The sequence below is a fragment of the Calliphora vicina genome, chromosome 4 (assembly GCF_958450345.1).
Source record: "Calliphora vicina chromosome 4, idCalVici1.1, whole genome shotgun sequence".
NCBI lineage: Eukaryota > Metazoa > Arthropoda > Insecta > Diptera > Calliphoridae > Calliphora > Calliphora vicina.
In genome coordinates this window covers 99,309,990-99,325,279 of record NC_088783.1, presented here as the reverse complement: position 1 = coordinate 99,325,279, position 15,290 = coordinate 99,309,990, and the positions used below count along the sequence as shown (strand labels likewise).

The window sequence follows — 15,290 nt, the reverse complement described above, 5'->3', positions numbered from 1 at the left end:
CAAAATAGACTTCGAAGCACCAGCCCATACATGAGAGTTGTATTCCATTTTGGGTCGGATATAAGTGGTGTAAATAGTAAGGAGATCAGATGAAGTGAAGTATTTCTTACACCGTCTTAGAAAACCTAGACACTTGAATGCTTCTTTCGACACTTGAAAAATATGTTTTGTCCAGCCTAGAACATCGAGAGCTTTTGATTCCTTAATATTTACTCAACCCATAGAAACAGATGAAGCAACATCTGTCGTGCGTTTGTGTGTTAACATACAACATTGAGTCTTACGTGCATTAAAATCGACTCTGTTCGCATGACCCCATTCGGAGATTGTCACAAGATCTTGGTAAAGTGTATCATTCATGTTATGCCTCATTGCCCCAATCTCCAAAAGTCTTGGCCTATAGTTGAATGAATATGAATGGCAAATGTTGCTGTCGTCTGCAAAAGAATAGATAGGGTTGGAAGTTTGACTTAGGTCATTTAGAAAAATAAGGAATAGAGTAGGAGTACCCCTGAATTAATCTTGAACTCATTTGATGAGATCCAGGGATGGCAAATGAAATTTATAAATTGTACCAACAAACATTAATAATTGTAACTGATTGTACCAAATCACTTAAAATAAGATAAAAAAATAAAATATCTTTTAATATTTGAAACTAAGTTATTCTGTATTTTTTTAAATAGGCAGAACATTTGTTTAATTTAACTGACATGGATTTATTATTAGACTAGAATAAAGAGCATTCCATTCGATCATAGCTTTGTTTAATATTGTTACGAAATTGTACTTGAATTCAAATATAACGATTTTAAGGGCTGATTTAAAAGTAGCATAATGCTTTCAAATAACAGTGCTGTAATGGCAGACTGTAATATATCTGTGGGCATTGTTAAATAAAAGCTTTCAGTTGATTTGATCGTAAGTTGGCAACGCTGTATTCGAATATTCAGTTAAAGAACATTGTAGAAAGTACACCACAGATGGCGTATGATCTAGAATATTCGAACTTTGACAGTTAAAGAGCTTTCTAGATGGTAATGCAGTGTTATAAATAGTGGCAGAGGTTGCAGTCGTGAGTGAGTTGATCAGAGACGCTTTTCGAGGAAACATCATCTAAGTGCCTTAAAGTGTGTTGTGTTTTTTTTTCAAGTAAATTCGTGTACATTATAAATTGTGTCTGTAAATATAAATATAGAGTTGTTACAATTTTCAAACTACTAAACGGCTTTTATTTGCAATCAGCGTTGCCGTTTTGGGCTTTTCCTACCAAATTTGGTAGGATTTTTTTCGTTTGGTAGTTTAAATTGATTTTTGGTAGGTTGGATCAAAAAGTACACAGAGAAAACAGATTCGTGATAGCAACCGAATTTGTTTCCAATCGAATGATTCGGTTGCACACATAGAATTTTTCAGTTCTAACAACAAAAAGTCAGTTGATAAAGAAGAATTTCAGTTGAGGCAACCAAACTTTAGTTACCCCTTCCAAAATATGGTAGCCACAACTGTAAAATTCGGTCACTAAGATAGTATCATTCGATTGGCAACAAATTCGGTTGCTATCACGAATCTGTTTTCTCTGTGTATTTATTTACAAGATGGATTTATCGCATTATTAGAGATCACTAAGGCAGATGCAGTTTCAATTTTCCAACTTATAACAGATTTCTTTTCGGCACATAACTAGGGTTTTTAATTTCCCAACCTTTTTTGATTCCCGGGAATCGGGACATTTTTTTCTACATTCCCGGGTACCCGAAATATATAATGATACTGTAAATTAGGAATATTATAGCCAAATTTCATATAAAAACTTAGCATTATAATTATTAAATTGAAAAATGTCAGCCTTTTATTCCATAAATCCATTCCTAATATTTAATTTTATAGATTCATTCCAAAGCCTTTGTTTAAACTGAATTAAATTTAAAGTTAATTAATAATAGAATTTATTCAAACTTTGAATGATTAAATTTTTGTTAAATCAAATCATTTACAATATTAATTGAAAAAATTTTCTTAAGCCTTTTTGTACTAGATTTGAATTGAAGAAAAATTTAATCAATTAATAAATTTGAGAAGCTATTTTGTTATGGATTTGAAGAAGAAATTTAAAGAAATTAGAATGATTCAATAAGAAATAAATTCTATAAATAATGAATTCACTTTTTAAATTTTCATACGAAAAACCACAAATAAATAATAATAGTAAGCGATCTATTATTCCGAGATACAAGCAAAAAACTGTAAAAAAACTTTTCACTGTTTGTTGGCGAAAAAAATGGATTTCTTAGTTGTTTTCAATGTATTTTCGTCAGTTTTTAATTCCCGGGATTCCCGACTAAAAATCCCGGGAATCGGGTAGTGAAAAATTGGCAAAATTCCCGGGAAATTTGTACCGGGATAAAAACCCTACACATAACGTTCCTTTAAAAAACTTGATCGGATTGGTAACAGACGGTGCTAACGTTATGACTGGTGACGTTACTTACTAATGAAACTGACTTGTTTTACATTAAGTGCACATGTCACTCACTCCAACTCTGCTCCAGTTATGCATATATTGAGCTTCTTTGTGGTAATATATATACTTTTTTCTCTCATAGTCCCAAAAGAATTAACGAGCTTAAAGAATTTCAGGAATACTGTTCTGTAAAATCTCATAAAATATTAGGTGTTTGCCAAACAAGATGGTTATCTTTAGAAGGTGTTATTGCAAGAATTATAGAACAATGGGACAGTTTAAAATTGTATTTTATATCACGTTTTTATGACGTAAATGGTATAAGAGCAGCAGAACTGGCAGAAAGTATGTCTAATAAAATCAAAACTTATTTTTTATTCTTGACATATGTATATGATTTTAAAAAAATGGTAGGTTTAAAACGATTTTGGTAGTTTTTTGACAAAAATTTGGTAGGAATAAGATTTGTTCAGTGGCAACGCTGTTTGCAATCAAAAGTATCCAGTTTATTTAAAGGAAATAAACCAGCGTTTTGAAAAGGTTAAAACGTAACAATATATATGATTCAAATACTTGATTAAAAGATTTTTATAGATAAGTTAAAAAGTATCATTTGAAGAAAAAGTACCAATTTCCCTTTACAATGTACCAAACTGTTGACCCAGATTTAATTAACTGTCGTATGTCTAGACTCTAGACAGCAGTCTACGCACCGCTGTTGGAGAGCCTGCCACTGTCCATGGTAAAGTTAATGTGAAACTAACTATTGGTGGCATTATCGTAAATCATGACTTTGTTGTTGCCGATATTGTGGACGAAGTAAATACCCCTTGACGTCGGATTTGAGAGAAAATCACAAGTAAGAAAGCTAGTATTTGTTGAGCACCAAAAGTTGCCACCGCAGTCAGAGAATTTGGTATGGGCCCGTGTGGAAGTGAAGGTTTGTATAGACAATGGTTTGTTGGTGTTGGAACCAGCAGATGTGAAAAGTGGGCATGTAACTATGGAGGTCCTCTACTTATCAACAATGTTGCGGTTGATTAGCATTGTTTTTAAGTATAGCTCTAGAATTCGAATATACGAGTTTTGACCGTTAAGAACAATCTAGGCTACTCAGATGCAGATGGCAGTGTATTTAAATAGTGAGTACGGTTGCAGTAGTAAATGAGTCTAATTTGAACCATCGTTAAGTAAAGACATAAACTGCATTACCTGTGTATACTTGTACTAGACTTGCCAACCGTTCAGTTTTCGTCGGGACAGACCAGTTTTAGAGTCGAATGTCCCGTGTTCTGGCGATACTCTGAACGGGACGCCATTTGTCCCGTTTTGAAAAAAAACTTAAATTTTTCATTAATTACCACAAAAAATATAAAACAAATTGGTGATACCTAATTACTTCAAATAAAGATTAGCCCGTTGCGCTTTGACGATTTTCAGCCAAATTATGTAAAATGTTAAGAGAACTTTTCGGACAAAGTTTGAAGAATCTCGCAATTATAGTTCTGAAGATGTTTATTTTAGTTTGTGTGGTAGGTGACTTACCTCCTCTTCCGATATTTTGGTTTTTGGTTAAACTTCATGCCGTGATATGAAATTCATATTTGAAAATATGAATTTCATCAAAGTAATAGTTGAAAATAACTACATATTTACTTTCAAAAAATCCAATCCCGTTCATTGTCAGCCAAACTCTGTATAGTGATATAAAATTGATTCATAAAAAGTTTAAATACTTTTACGATTATAGTTCTTTTGATATTCGAAATTTAAAGTTTACCACGCACACTAACACAATGCCATTTTCACCAAATCTATATAGAATAGTAAGGGTGATACATATTAGGACAACATTTTAAGACTTCCACAATTATAGTTCTCCAGATATTCCAAAATAAATATTTACTCTCTATGGAAGGTGCCACACCCCCCTATTCCGATCAGTCCCATTTTTGGTTAGATAACAAATTGACTCGTATAAAGTTCGAAGACTTTCAAAGTGATAGTTCAGCAGTTCACCCTTTACGCGAAATTATCGTATGTTACATTTTTTACATAGTAAAATATTATAACGATATTCGTTATATTTATGGAAATATTACTAAGTTAATTTTATCGTATGTGAAATTTAATTTACTAAATCGGTTATTGTATCGAATTTAAAATTTACTATTGATGATGCCAGCCAATGCAAAGAAATTTAATAAAATTTGTAAAATTGGGTTTTTTTAACATACGATAATTTCGCGCAAAGGGGTCTAGATGTCACGCCCATTTTAAGCCAAGATACGCCTAATGATACCGAAGTAAATTCTACGAAGTTTTACGGCTTTCACAGTTATAGTTCACAACATATTCCATAATAACTATTTACTTTGTATGGGAAGTTCGACGACCATTTGAAATTTCAAAATAGTCTATTATAAACGAATTTGTTTGAATTTTTCTCTGATTTAGTGGTGTCCCGTTTTGGAAATTTCAAAAGGTGGCAAGTCTAACTTGTACATTGCAATCAAAAGTATCCTGTTTATTAAAAGGAAATAAACCAACGCACATTAGGTAATTTGACCCAATATCTTGACCAAAAATAATTTTTTGCGCTAACTAACAATTATAATGTTTTTGTTAATGACGTTTGATTAAGCATAAATCAAAGCAAATAACTGCATATTTGGTTTCTGTAAAAAACAAATTCAGCTGATTTATAGGCAGTCGAAGTAGACATTTGCAAGCAACGTTAAAAATGCAGTACAAAAAGTTTAATTTTGATATGAATTAAAACGTTCTTTTATCAGTTATTAAACAAATAGAAGGAAATCGTGAATAATTAACAAAAAACAAAATATTTTGGTGGACGTTATTGCTCAAGGCGAATTTATACATGTTGGAGTCAGTCAAACAGCTATTAACTTTTTTTTCGCTTTTTGGTTCTAACAATTGTCAAAGCTTGTTTTTATATTTAAATATCTACATATTCTAAGCTTATTAACAAAATATTTATTGTTTACATAAATAAGTAAAGCCCTCACTATTCAATTATCTACACTATATTAAGTTTAAATATTTATTTGTTTACCCCCGTATTCATAAAAAAATCAATTAAGGTTTAAAATACAATTTAGTTAAAACACATTTTAGGCCTAAAATAGCTTTGTTATAAATTCGTATCCATAATCAGCATTTTAAGTAAACAGTATTTTAATATTTTTTTAAATTCTGTGATGGTAACACTATAACTTTTATGTGCCACTTCAATCATAGTGCAGCAAAACAACGAATATTAAATAATAAAGTACTCGTAATATTTTATTTTTCAGTAAATAAAATCTGAAATTACAGATTAAACTTGTTGTTAAACTTACACAATCAGCGAATAAAAACCGTTCCTATTTATATTAAGCCTAACTGTATTAATATACAAACATTTTTATATATTTTTTTTAAATTATTATTAAAAGTATTCGAATGACGAATATTCTGTGATTAAATAAACATCACTATTTTATTTTATTAATTTATTTTTATTATCATTTTGTTAAATTGTAACAAAATCTAATGATTTTCTATGAGAAAACTCTTAATTTTAATGCCGGAGTGAGTATATTAGATTGTGAGGACCTTCCTCCACGATGTTTACACATTTAATTACTACATTCCGTTACAGGTTTATAGTAAATTACAAAAATGTCTATAAAATTAACTTGTGAACCTCATGTAGCTCACTGCCGGAGGAATATCTAACAAAATCATATATTATTATAATGGTAATTATTCCCCAGCGGAGTTAAAATTATATTTAGCAATTGCAATATTATCGTCTATTATTGCAAATTTATAAACATTTATCTTTAAAATTCCTTTTTTTTAAGATAAAATGTAAAAAGCAATTTTAAAATTCGTTTATTTAAAAAAACATTTGAAATAGGTATTTTAAGCTAAAATACGTTTATGAATACAATTTTAAGGAATTTTGCTTAAAAATGCCTTAAAATGCTATTTAAAATTTTTATGAATACGGCCGTTAATATTTAATTTTGGTTTTTTGACATTTGTTAAGACCAATTGTTGTTTTTGTAGAACTGACACCACCTTGTATGAATTCGCCTTGTTATTGCTTTTGTTAACAAAACGTGTAATTCTAACTTAACCTCAAATTAATGACTTTTTCCATAAATATAAACTTCGCATAAGCTTTTACTAATGTTGGCCGTGCACTGCCGTGTTTTTCATTAATGAAAAGTGTTAATAAAAGAATTCTGAATTTATTTTTTGTTATTTTTCGTTTCGGTTTTGATTTATATCATTTTCTTTCAGACAGACTCAGCTTAAAATATAGCGGACTTTTTAATGTGAAAAAATAATAAGAAATAAATCTATGCTGTTTACAATTTTATTATCAGTGAAATCTATTTAAATAATGTTTCAAAACAAGATTTAGCTTCGTTAAGGCTAAAAATACAAACTTTTTGTAAAAATTTATCGTTAAGGAAAATTAACGACTTTTTCAAGAAAGATTTTGTCTGAATGGCTTATACGTAATTTTGTTAGACAATTTGAGTATTTTCAACGTGCCGAATTTCCAAAAAAAATTTAATTTTGGTTTTTTGACATTTGTTAAGACCAATTGTTGTTTTTGTAGAACTGACACCACCTTGTATGAATTCGCCTTGTTATTGCTTTTGTTAACAAAACGTGTAATTCTAACTTAACCTCAAATTAATGACTTTTTCCATAAATATAAACTTCGCATAAGCTTTTACTAATGTTGGCCGTGCACTGCCGTGTTTTTCATTAATGAAAAGTGTTAATAAAAGAATTCTGAATTTATTTTTTGTTATTTTTCGTTTCGGTTTTGATTTATATCATTTTCTTTCAGACAGACTCAGCTTAAAATATAGCGGACTTTTTAATGTGAAAAAATAATAAGAAATAAATCTATGCTGTTTACAATTTTATTATCAGTGAAATCTATTTAAATAATGTTTCAAAACAAGATTTAGCTTCGTTAAGGCTAAAAATACAAACTTTTTGTAAAAATTTATCGTTAAGGAAAATTAACGACTTTTTCAAGAAAGATTTTGTCTGAATGGCTTATACGTAATTTTGTTAGACAATTTGAGTATTTTCAACGTGCCGAATTTCCAAAAAAAATTTCAGTTAGTTTTCCAGATATTCAGTTTTTTTTACTTTTTTTCATATGATGGCAACCCTAAAAATATTCACTATTACAAAAACCAAAAAAACCAGCTACGTGCTCATGAATAACTCCTAAATTCCAAATTTCAGTCATATCGGTCCAAAACTTTGGCTGAAATTAATTATGGCCTAAAATTAAATGTTAAAACGTAACTGTAGACAGTGAGGGATCAGAGTCATGCAGTTATTAACATTGTTTGTAAGTATGGCAACTGGAAATGTTAAAACGGTTAACATTGACATTGATGCTGCTAAAAGCTCTAGAAATAGAACATTCTAGTTTTGTGCGTTAGATAGATAATTCATGAAGCAGTCAATCAGTTTATCATAGGCGTTGTTAGAGTTAACATCAACTGTATTACCAGTGTATTATTGGACATTATAAAGTGTGTAATATAAGTTTGTGTATTAAAAAAGAGTGACTATTTAAATTGTTGTGTAAATTTGAATAAATAAAGAGTTTTTTTCAAATTTTAAACTACTGATCGCTTTTATTTGCAATTAAATGAATACGTTTTATTTAAAGGAAATAAACAACCATTTTTAAAAGGTAAGCATGCGGTTTATGCCACACTGATATCAATATTTGCAAAAACCGTTTCATTCGCGTTGACACAATAAACAGGGATATTATTATCTAAGCCAAAGTTAAATGTTATAACTGCGATAAAGCCTGTCACATTCAGCGAATCTGTCGAGCACCAAGAAAACGAACCTGATATGTTTCTCCACCAAGAAACAACCGCAGTCGAATCAACAATAATTACAGGAGTCATCTTTTAACTAAATCGGGCTAGCTCCCACAATCTCCATTTCCCTAATATAGCAGAAAATATCAATCTTACTGCTTGTGGGTACGCCAACGGTCCGAAGCATATTTTTACTATAGACACAGGGGTATCACAATCTATCGTTAGGCCCGATTTAGTCAAAAATACGATTGAACCATTATACGGGCTAAGTCTGCGCACTGCTACTGGAGAGTCTGCCAGTGTCTATGTTAAAGTAAATGTAAAATTAATCATTGTCAATGTTAGCGTCAATCATCTATTTATTGTTATCGATATTGTGGACTAAGTAATCATTGGTGCTGATTTCATGATTAGTCACGGCATTAATTTGCATATGGAACGAAAAGTTATTATTTGGCGAAATGTGGAAATACTGCTTGAGGTCGGATATGAAAACGGGATGCAAGTAAGAAAGCTAGTTACCGTCTAGCATCAGTCCTTCCCGTGTGGAGGGAGATTGTGAGGACAACACAGTTTGTGTGTGGTAGAACCAGTAGAAATAAAATGTGATATTAGCTCTGTTCAATAACTAAAAGTTGTTACTAGTTAGTAACAATTGTTACTGGAAAAGCGTTCATTAACTCAAAAAACTTGCAAGTGGAGAAAAAATCAAGAGCGTATAAATTTTAGAGAGTGTTCTCTCGTTGCAAACTATTACAAGTTCTATTTGGAACTAGTAATATCTGCTTATATTTCAAATGTTTTGTATTATTGTTTATTTATTTACAATTTTATTTTTGTGGTGAAAAAAAAAAAAAAATTATCAATAAAATTGAAGAAAATTTGAGTATTTATACATTTTAAAAGGAATAAAATAAGAAAATTGTGTATATAAAACAATTGTTACTGGAAAAGCGTTCATTTACTTTTTACTATTATTGAGAATTTAAAAGAGTAACTTTGTAAATTTTGATTTTATTCTCTCGTTGCAAGTATTTACTGGGAAAGTAAATGAACAGACCTATTATAAAAACAATCCTGTAACCTATCCAGCTATGAAAAAGTCGTTAAGCCAAATTCAATCAATGTGCTTCAGCAGAAGCAGTAATCAATTGCAAGTAAAATCCGGAACCTGCCAATATGTCCACCAAAGAACACGAGCTACTAGTGAAATAGGTAGAAGAATTAGCGCCACCCGATAGAAATAAGGCCAAACAGCTTCTGAAGAAACATACCTCCACCTTCGCCTTAAAAAATCAAGATGCCAAAAAAGCAGATGCCCAGAAGTATTCCTCTAGCTAAAGGAAGTGAAAGAGGTGTTTAACGAAATGGAGCTGAACGGTATAATTGAACCATCTTCAAGTCCTTGGATCTCGCCTGTTGTTTTAGTTAAAATGAAAGACGGCAGCACTAGATTTTGCGTCGATTATAGAAAGCTGAACGACGTCAACTAAAAATACAGCTACCCACTACCAAGAATTGACACCCTGGACAAACTAGATGAACAAAATGGTTCCTCACATTGGATTTGCAAAGTGGTTATTGGCAGGTAGAAATTTCAGACAAGGAGAAACCCGCCTTTAGCGCTAGTGATGGAATATGACAGTTTAATGTGATGCCATTTGGACCCTACAATGCAAACATTTTCGTAGAATATTTTAGTCCTTAAACGTTCTTTTTTAAAGGACTTTTTTGATTTTCTCGAAAAATTGATCAAATTGATCCATAAATAGCGGAGATAGAGTGTTAAGATCTTCCACAAAAATTATCCCCATAAAATTCCTCAATATAACTCTGACAATAAGAATTCTCTCAGACATTAACTTACAACAATTTTTTCAGTTAGTATAATGCACCCTTCGATCAAAAAATTAAAACTTTGGCCCACTGTAAAAAAAATTATAAGTTTATTCTCCAAAAATTATACACTCAACAGCCGTTTCAGAATTATAGGATCGCTATTCTGTTATAATCAAAAAATCTCAATTTGTTGGACAGTGAAATTTCTTAAACGTGTATTTGGAAGTCTCTCAGCGGGAGCAAGGTTTTGATTTTAGACCCATACTTTATTTTGGTAATTTTCTTAGAAGTTTGTGTAGATTCCGATTTTGCTATACGCATGTCACGTTTTTTCACGCCCGAACAAATTGACCCACCCTAATACACACACTTATATTACACACGTATATTAAAACATACTGGTAATACAGTTGATGTTAAGTTTAACAGCGCCTACAATAAAGTGACTGCAACCGCTGCTACCATGCATATACACAGTAGAGATGAGCGATCCCGTGATTTTTGAAGAACGTCGTTCTCAGTGAACGTGATTTATAAATCACTGTACTTTTAAACAGTGACTGTGATCACGTTTTGTCTATGTTAAGCAAAATAACCATTATGTTAAGAAGAATACATATGTATAATTTTCATTCATAAATCTGTTCTTATGTTAACCTAAAACTAATATTTGCTGATTTAAAAACGTCTGTTAAAAAAAACATAGGAAAATAAAGAAATAAGCAAATGTAACAAAATTTTAAGAGAACTAACTAATATGTTACTAACTTTTTATTTTATACACTGTGTTGGAGATATAGAAAATTATGCGCCTAAAAATATGCATTAATTGTTTTTACCAATGAATGTTGAAAAATATAAAAGAACGTTATTAACAGTTGGTTTAAATACGTAAAAGAACGACATTAAAAGTACCTGTTACTTTCTACATTTGTTACCAGTGATTTTTTAAAAACGTTACCAATGAATGTTGAATAATATACAGTGCCGGACTTCAATATTCACACAGCATACAGATTTATATTTAATCGTCCATATTTTTTAAACGAAGGCCCCAACATTCGTACGGATTTCAACAAAAATATTTACATATAACTTATGGAAATATATGGAAAAACTAAACATAAGGTTGCACATTTCAGAAAAATAATTATCTAATGTTTCGAAGTTCGATTTTAAGGGGGACAAAAATATTCACACAGTTTCTAATTTTTAATAGGAAAATAGTTTTTTTAAATAGTTTAATATTTTGTGGACAACCTTAATATTTTAAAAGAAAACCTACTACAATGTGCTCTAAAGTTAAAGCTTGGGAATATTTCTGTTATCAACAGTACAATGACCCCAAACACACTGTGTTTATGGGTAGTGCATCATGTTCCCCACAATCCTCGACTCCACCGCAATCACCTGACATGAATTCCATAGGACATTTGTGGGATAAATTGACCGAACGTGTAGGAAAGCACCATATTATTAGTAATACTCAACTTAAAGAAGTCCTGTTACAAAAATGGCAAAATATTGGAGCTTACGTCACCAAAAATTGGTCGATTCAATGCCAAGACGATTAAAAGAAGTTATGAAAAAGATAGGCTACTCCACAAAATATTGAACTATTTAAAAAAACTATTTTCCTATTAAAAATTAGAAACTGTGTGAATATTTTTGTCCCCCTTAAAATCGAACTTCGAAACATTAGATAATTATTTTTCTGAAATGTGCCACCTTATGTTTAGTTTTTCCATATATTTCCATAAGTTATATGTAAATAAATATTTTTGTTGAAATCCGTACGAATGTTGGGGCCTTCGCTTAAAAAATATGGACGATTAAAGAGAAATCTGTATGCTGTGTGAATATTTAAGTCCGGCACTGTAAAGGAACGACATTTAACAGTATGTTGAAAAATGTGAAAGAACTATATTAAAAGTACCTGTTATTACAGTTGTTCCACTGATTTTTCAAAAACGTTACCAGTGAATGTTGAAAAATATTAAGGAACGACATTTAACAGTATGTTGAAAAATATGAAAGAACGATTTAAATGTACCTGTTACTTGCAATATTCAGTAACTGTTGTTACCAGCGATTTTTCAATCACAGTGATTAAATCACAGGTATGGAAATATCGCTCATCTCTAATACACAGTGCTATCTTCTAGTAGTTTCATGAAATATCAAAACTAGAATGATCTATTTCTAGAGCTTTTAGCAGATTTAGCACCATTTTATCAATATCTGGTTATCGTTTTTCGTAACTATATACTTTCAATTAACATTTTTTTGTATGAGAACTGTCAGTATATCGCCACTATAAAATATAACCAGAGATTGAGAAAATGGGGGTAAGAATGTTCCAGAGCTGGGAAACTTTAAAAATGCAAAGAACAATTACAGAAGGCGTTACTTATGATTGGCGTTTTTGCGTACTTACATATGAAAAAATCAGCTTTTGGGCTCTCATTACATACTTTTAGGAGAAATAAAATATCAAGATTAGTGCCTGTGTTTAATTTCATAATTCTATCTAGAGTTTCGTGTGCGGTTTTAAACGAAACAATTTGTTTCGAAATTAAATGTGCATAAACTGATATACATATATCCTAAATTTAAATCTCAATTTGGGATATAATCCGAAACAAAATCGGTTGATAATATATAAAAATATCTTGCATATATTTGATAAGAGATTTGCAATTGGCATACATATCAATTTATTCATAATTAATTTCGAAAACAATTGTTTCGGTTAAAACCGAACACTAAACTCTAAGTGTTCGGTTAGAGTTAGAGTACATACATTTATTGATTTTAAATAAATATTACTATATTAATAATAAGACAATAATTAACATTATGTATTTAATATTTTATACTAAAACTTTCAAATGTAAAGCTATCAATTTCTTTTATATCGCCAAAAATAACTTTGTCTATACGACTAGTTGGACTTCCAGTTTTTTCGAGCCATATTTTCCTTAAAATCAAGGGACGTTTTAATATATTTTACTTAAAAATTCAAAGCGTGCTTACATTTGAGCAAATTCTTCAGGTGGAGCTTCAATCTCTCCCTTAACAGTATCGTTGCGTGTATTCATGCACCATCCACGTACACCCAATGATTTCGCCTGTTTTTCTGTAAACTGTATTTAATTTTAGTTATTATCAAACTATGTATATCGATAACTATCACTTAATATCAGACATTTGTAGAAATAGTGATTTCCCAGATAATTGTTTTTCTGCAATATATACCAATATAGCAATATACTGGTATACCAATAAATCAGTTTCTTATATTTTATAAAATGTATATTTCAGATTGATCTTTCGTCAGTGTCCTACGAATTAATTTACAATCGGATAAGCTAAGTATTTTGGGTAGAGCAACGACAATAGATACGAGAAAATACATGCAATTTTCATTAGTTGCAGAATCGGAAACGTATTAACAAATATGTTTACAACCCATTTTGTGCTTGTAACAAAAATAAACACATTCCTTTAAATGTCTGTCGTTGTGATTTTGGTTATACTCAAGTTATGTACATTAGGCATATAACTAATTTTAGCGAAATTTTTGGCATACCACCACGTGATGGCCAATTTTGTATAAGTAATGAAAATCATTTTTTTAGGTCATTTGGAATCAAAAACATCACGCACCAACACCAATTTCTAAAATAAATCAATTTTTTTTTCTCCGAAAAATTATATAAATTATTTCATATTTTTTTTTTTGCAAGTGCGAGGTATACTTCCCTTACTTAAAAATTATCTTTTGAAGTATGTCCGCAGTTATTATTAAAATAAAATATATTGTATTTTAAAATAATTGAAAATATTTCATGAAAAACTTTATGGCGTTTGGTGCGTGAACTTTTTTAACAACCGCAAAAAAATAATACCGTGGGTTTTCATATTTTTTAATGCTCTATTCGACTTTGATATGCCAATTTGCATATTTGCCAAAATTGCCAAAATTGCCAATAGTTATGTCCCTAATGTACATATGTATATTTAATATGCCTTGGTTATGCTTTACCATACGAAATGAAACTCCTAAAAATTGAAAAAAAAATTGTTCAACATTAAAAAGTTTTGAAAAATATATTTATCACCTTGCACTATTCCAAATACTTCAAATTCACAGTGTAAAATTTGTGGCATATTACAGAAATGTTCCTTACAGATTGCAGAATAACAAACACTACAAAGCAGTAAAGCAATCAGCTGTCGCAAACTGGCCATTTGCACGGGTCTGCCAAGATATCATCGAAAAATTAGCAATGTAAAAGAATTAACAATAGTATACTTTAGAGGAATTGTAGTAATAAAATGCGGGAACAATTATTCCAAGAAGTCGAGATACTTAGATTTTCATTAAAATTATTTTTGGATGGCAAAATACGTGTATTCAGCAAACAATTTCACAACTGTGTTACAAATTTCATGCAATTTTATTGAATGAAAAACATGGTCCTAATTTTGTAAATCACCAAAGTGATATTTATGTGGATAGCAAAAACAAAATTTTAAACATTTGAAAAATTTGTTTTTGTTTATCTACATACATACATATACATATATCTTTTTGAATATTTTTTTTAATTTCATTATTTTGAAATATTATAAATTGAGTAAAGCGTTTTCGATATATCGCCCATTTTTTGTGTAAATATGTACATTAGAGTTAATTTCAAAAATTTAATTTGCGGGTATCATCATTTTTCCGAAGGTTTTTGCGTAAATAAAAATAATGGCGTCCTTTTTTTTGGAAAATTTTCACTCCTTGTGGTAGTTCAATGCACCTAAAGACGAGCACATTTTTCTGTAGAGCAAAAACGGATGAATATATTGCAAATATGATTTCACCAGTCGATTCTGCATTAAAAATTAATACAATTGATGTTTTTTGAATCCTTAAAAATAGTTCCAAAAACCCACAACATGGGGCGCAAATCCCATAAAAAAAATAAGAATTTTAGTTTTTTTAAACATGATTACCAAATCCAACACTAGCTCAGATATCTTATTTTTATACAAAATAAATTTAATTTTTTAATGTGTTTTTATCATTACTTAAGTGTTCGATT

At 30.2% G+C, this 15,290-nt stretch overlaps 1 protein-coding gene across 1 annotated transcript; it reads right to left on the bottom strand.

Annotated features, from left to right (window-relative positions):
• Nucleotides 1–12,690: 12,690 nt before the first annotated feature.
• Nucleotides 12,691–14,445, bottom strand: LOC135957807 (acylphosphatase-2-like). The gene is made up of 4 exons (XM_065508611.1): nucleotides 14,316–14,445; nucleotides 14,240–14,256; nucleotides 13,228–13,337; nucleotides 12,691–13,171 (listed from the first exon to the last, which is right to left on the bottom strand). The coding sequence occupies exons 1-4, from the start codon at nucleotides 14,443–14,445 to the stop codon at nucleotides 13,057–13,059; spliced, it is 372 nt and encodes a 123-aa protein (XP_065364683.1). The 3' UTR covers nucleotides 12,691–13,056.
• Nucleotides 14,446–15,290: the final 845 nt, after the last annotated feature.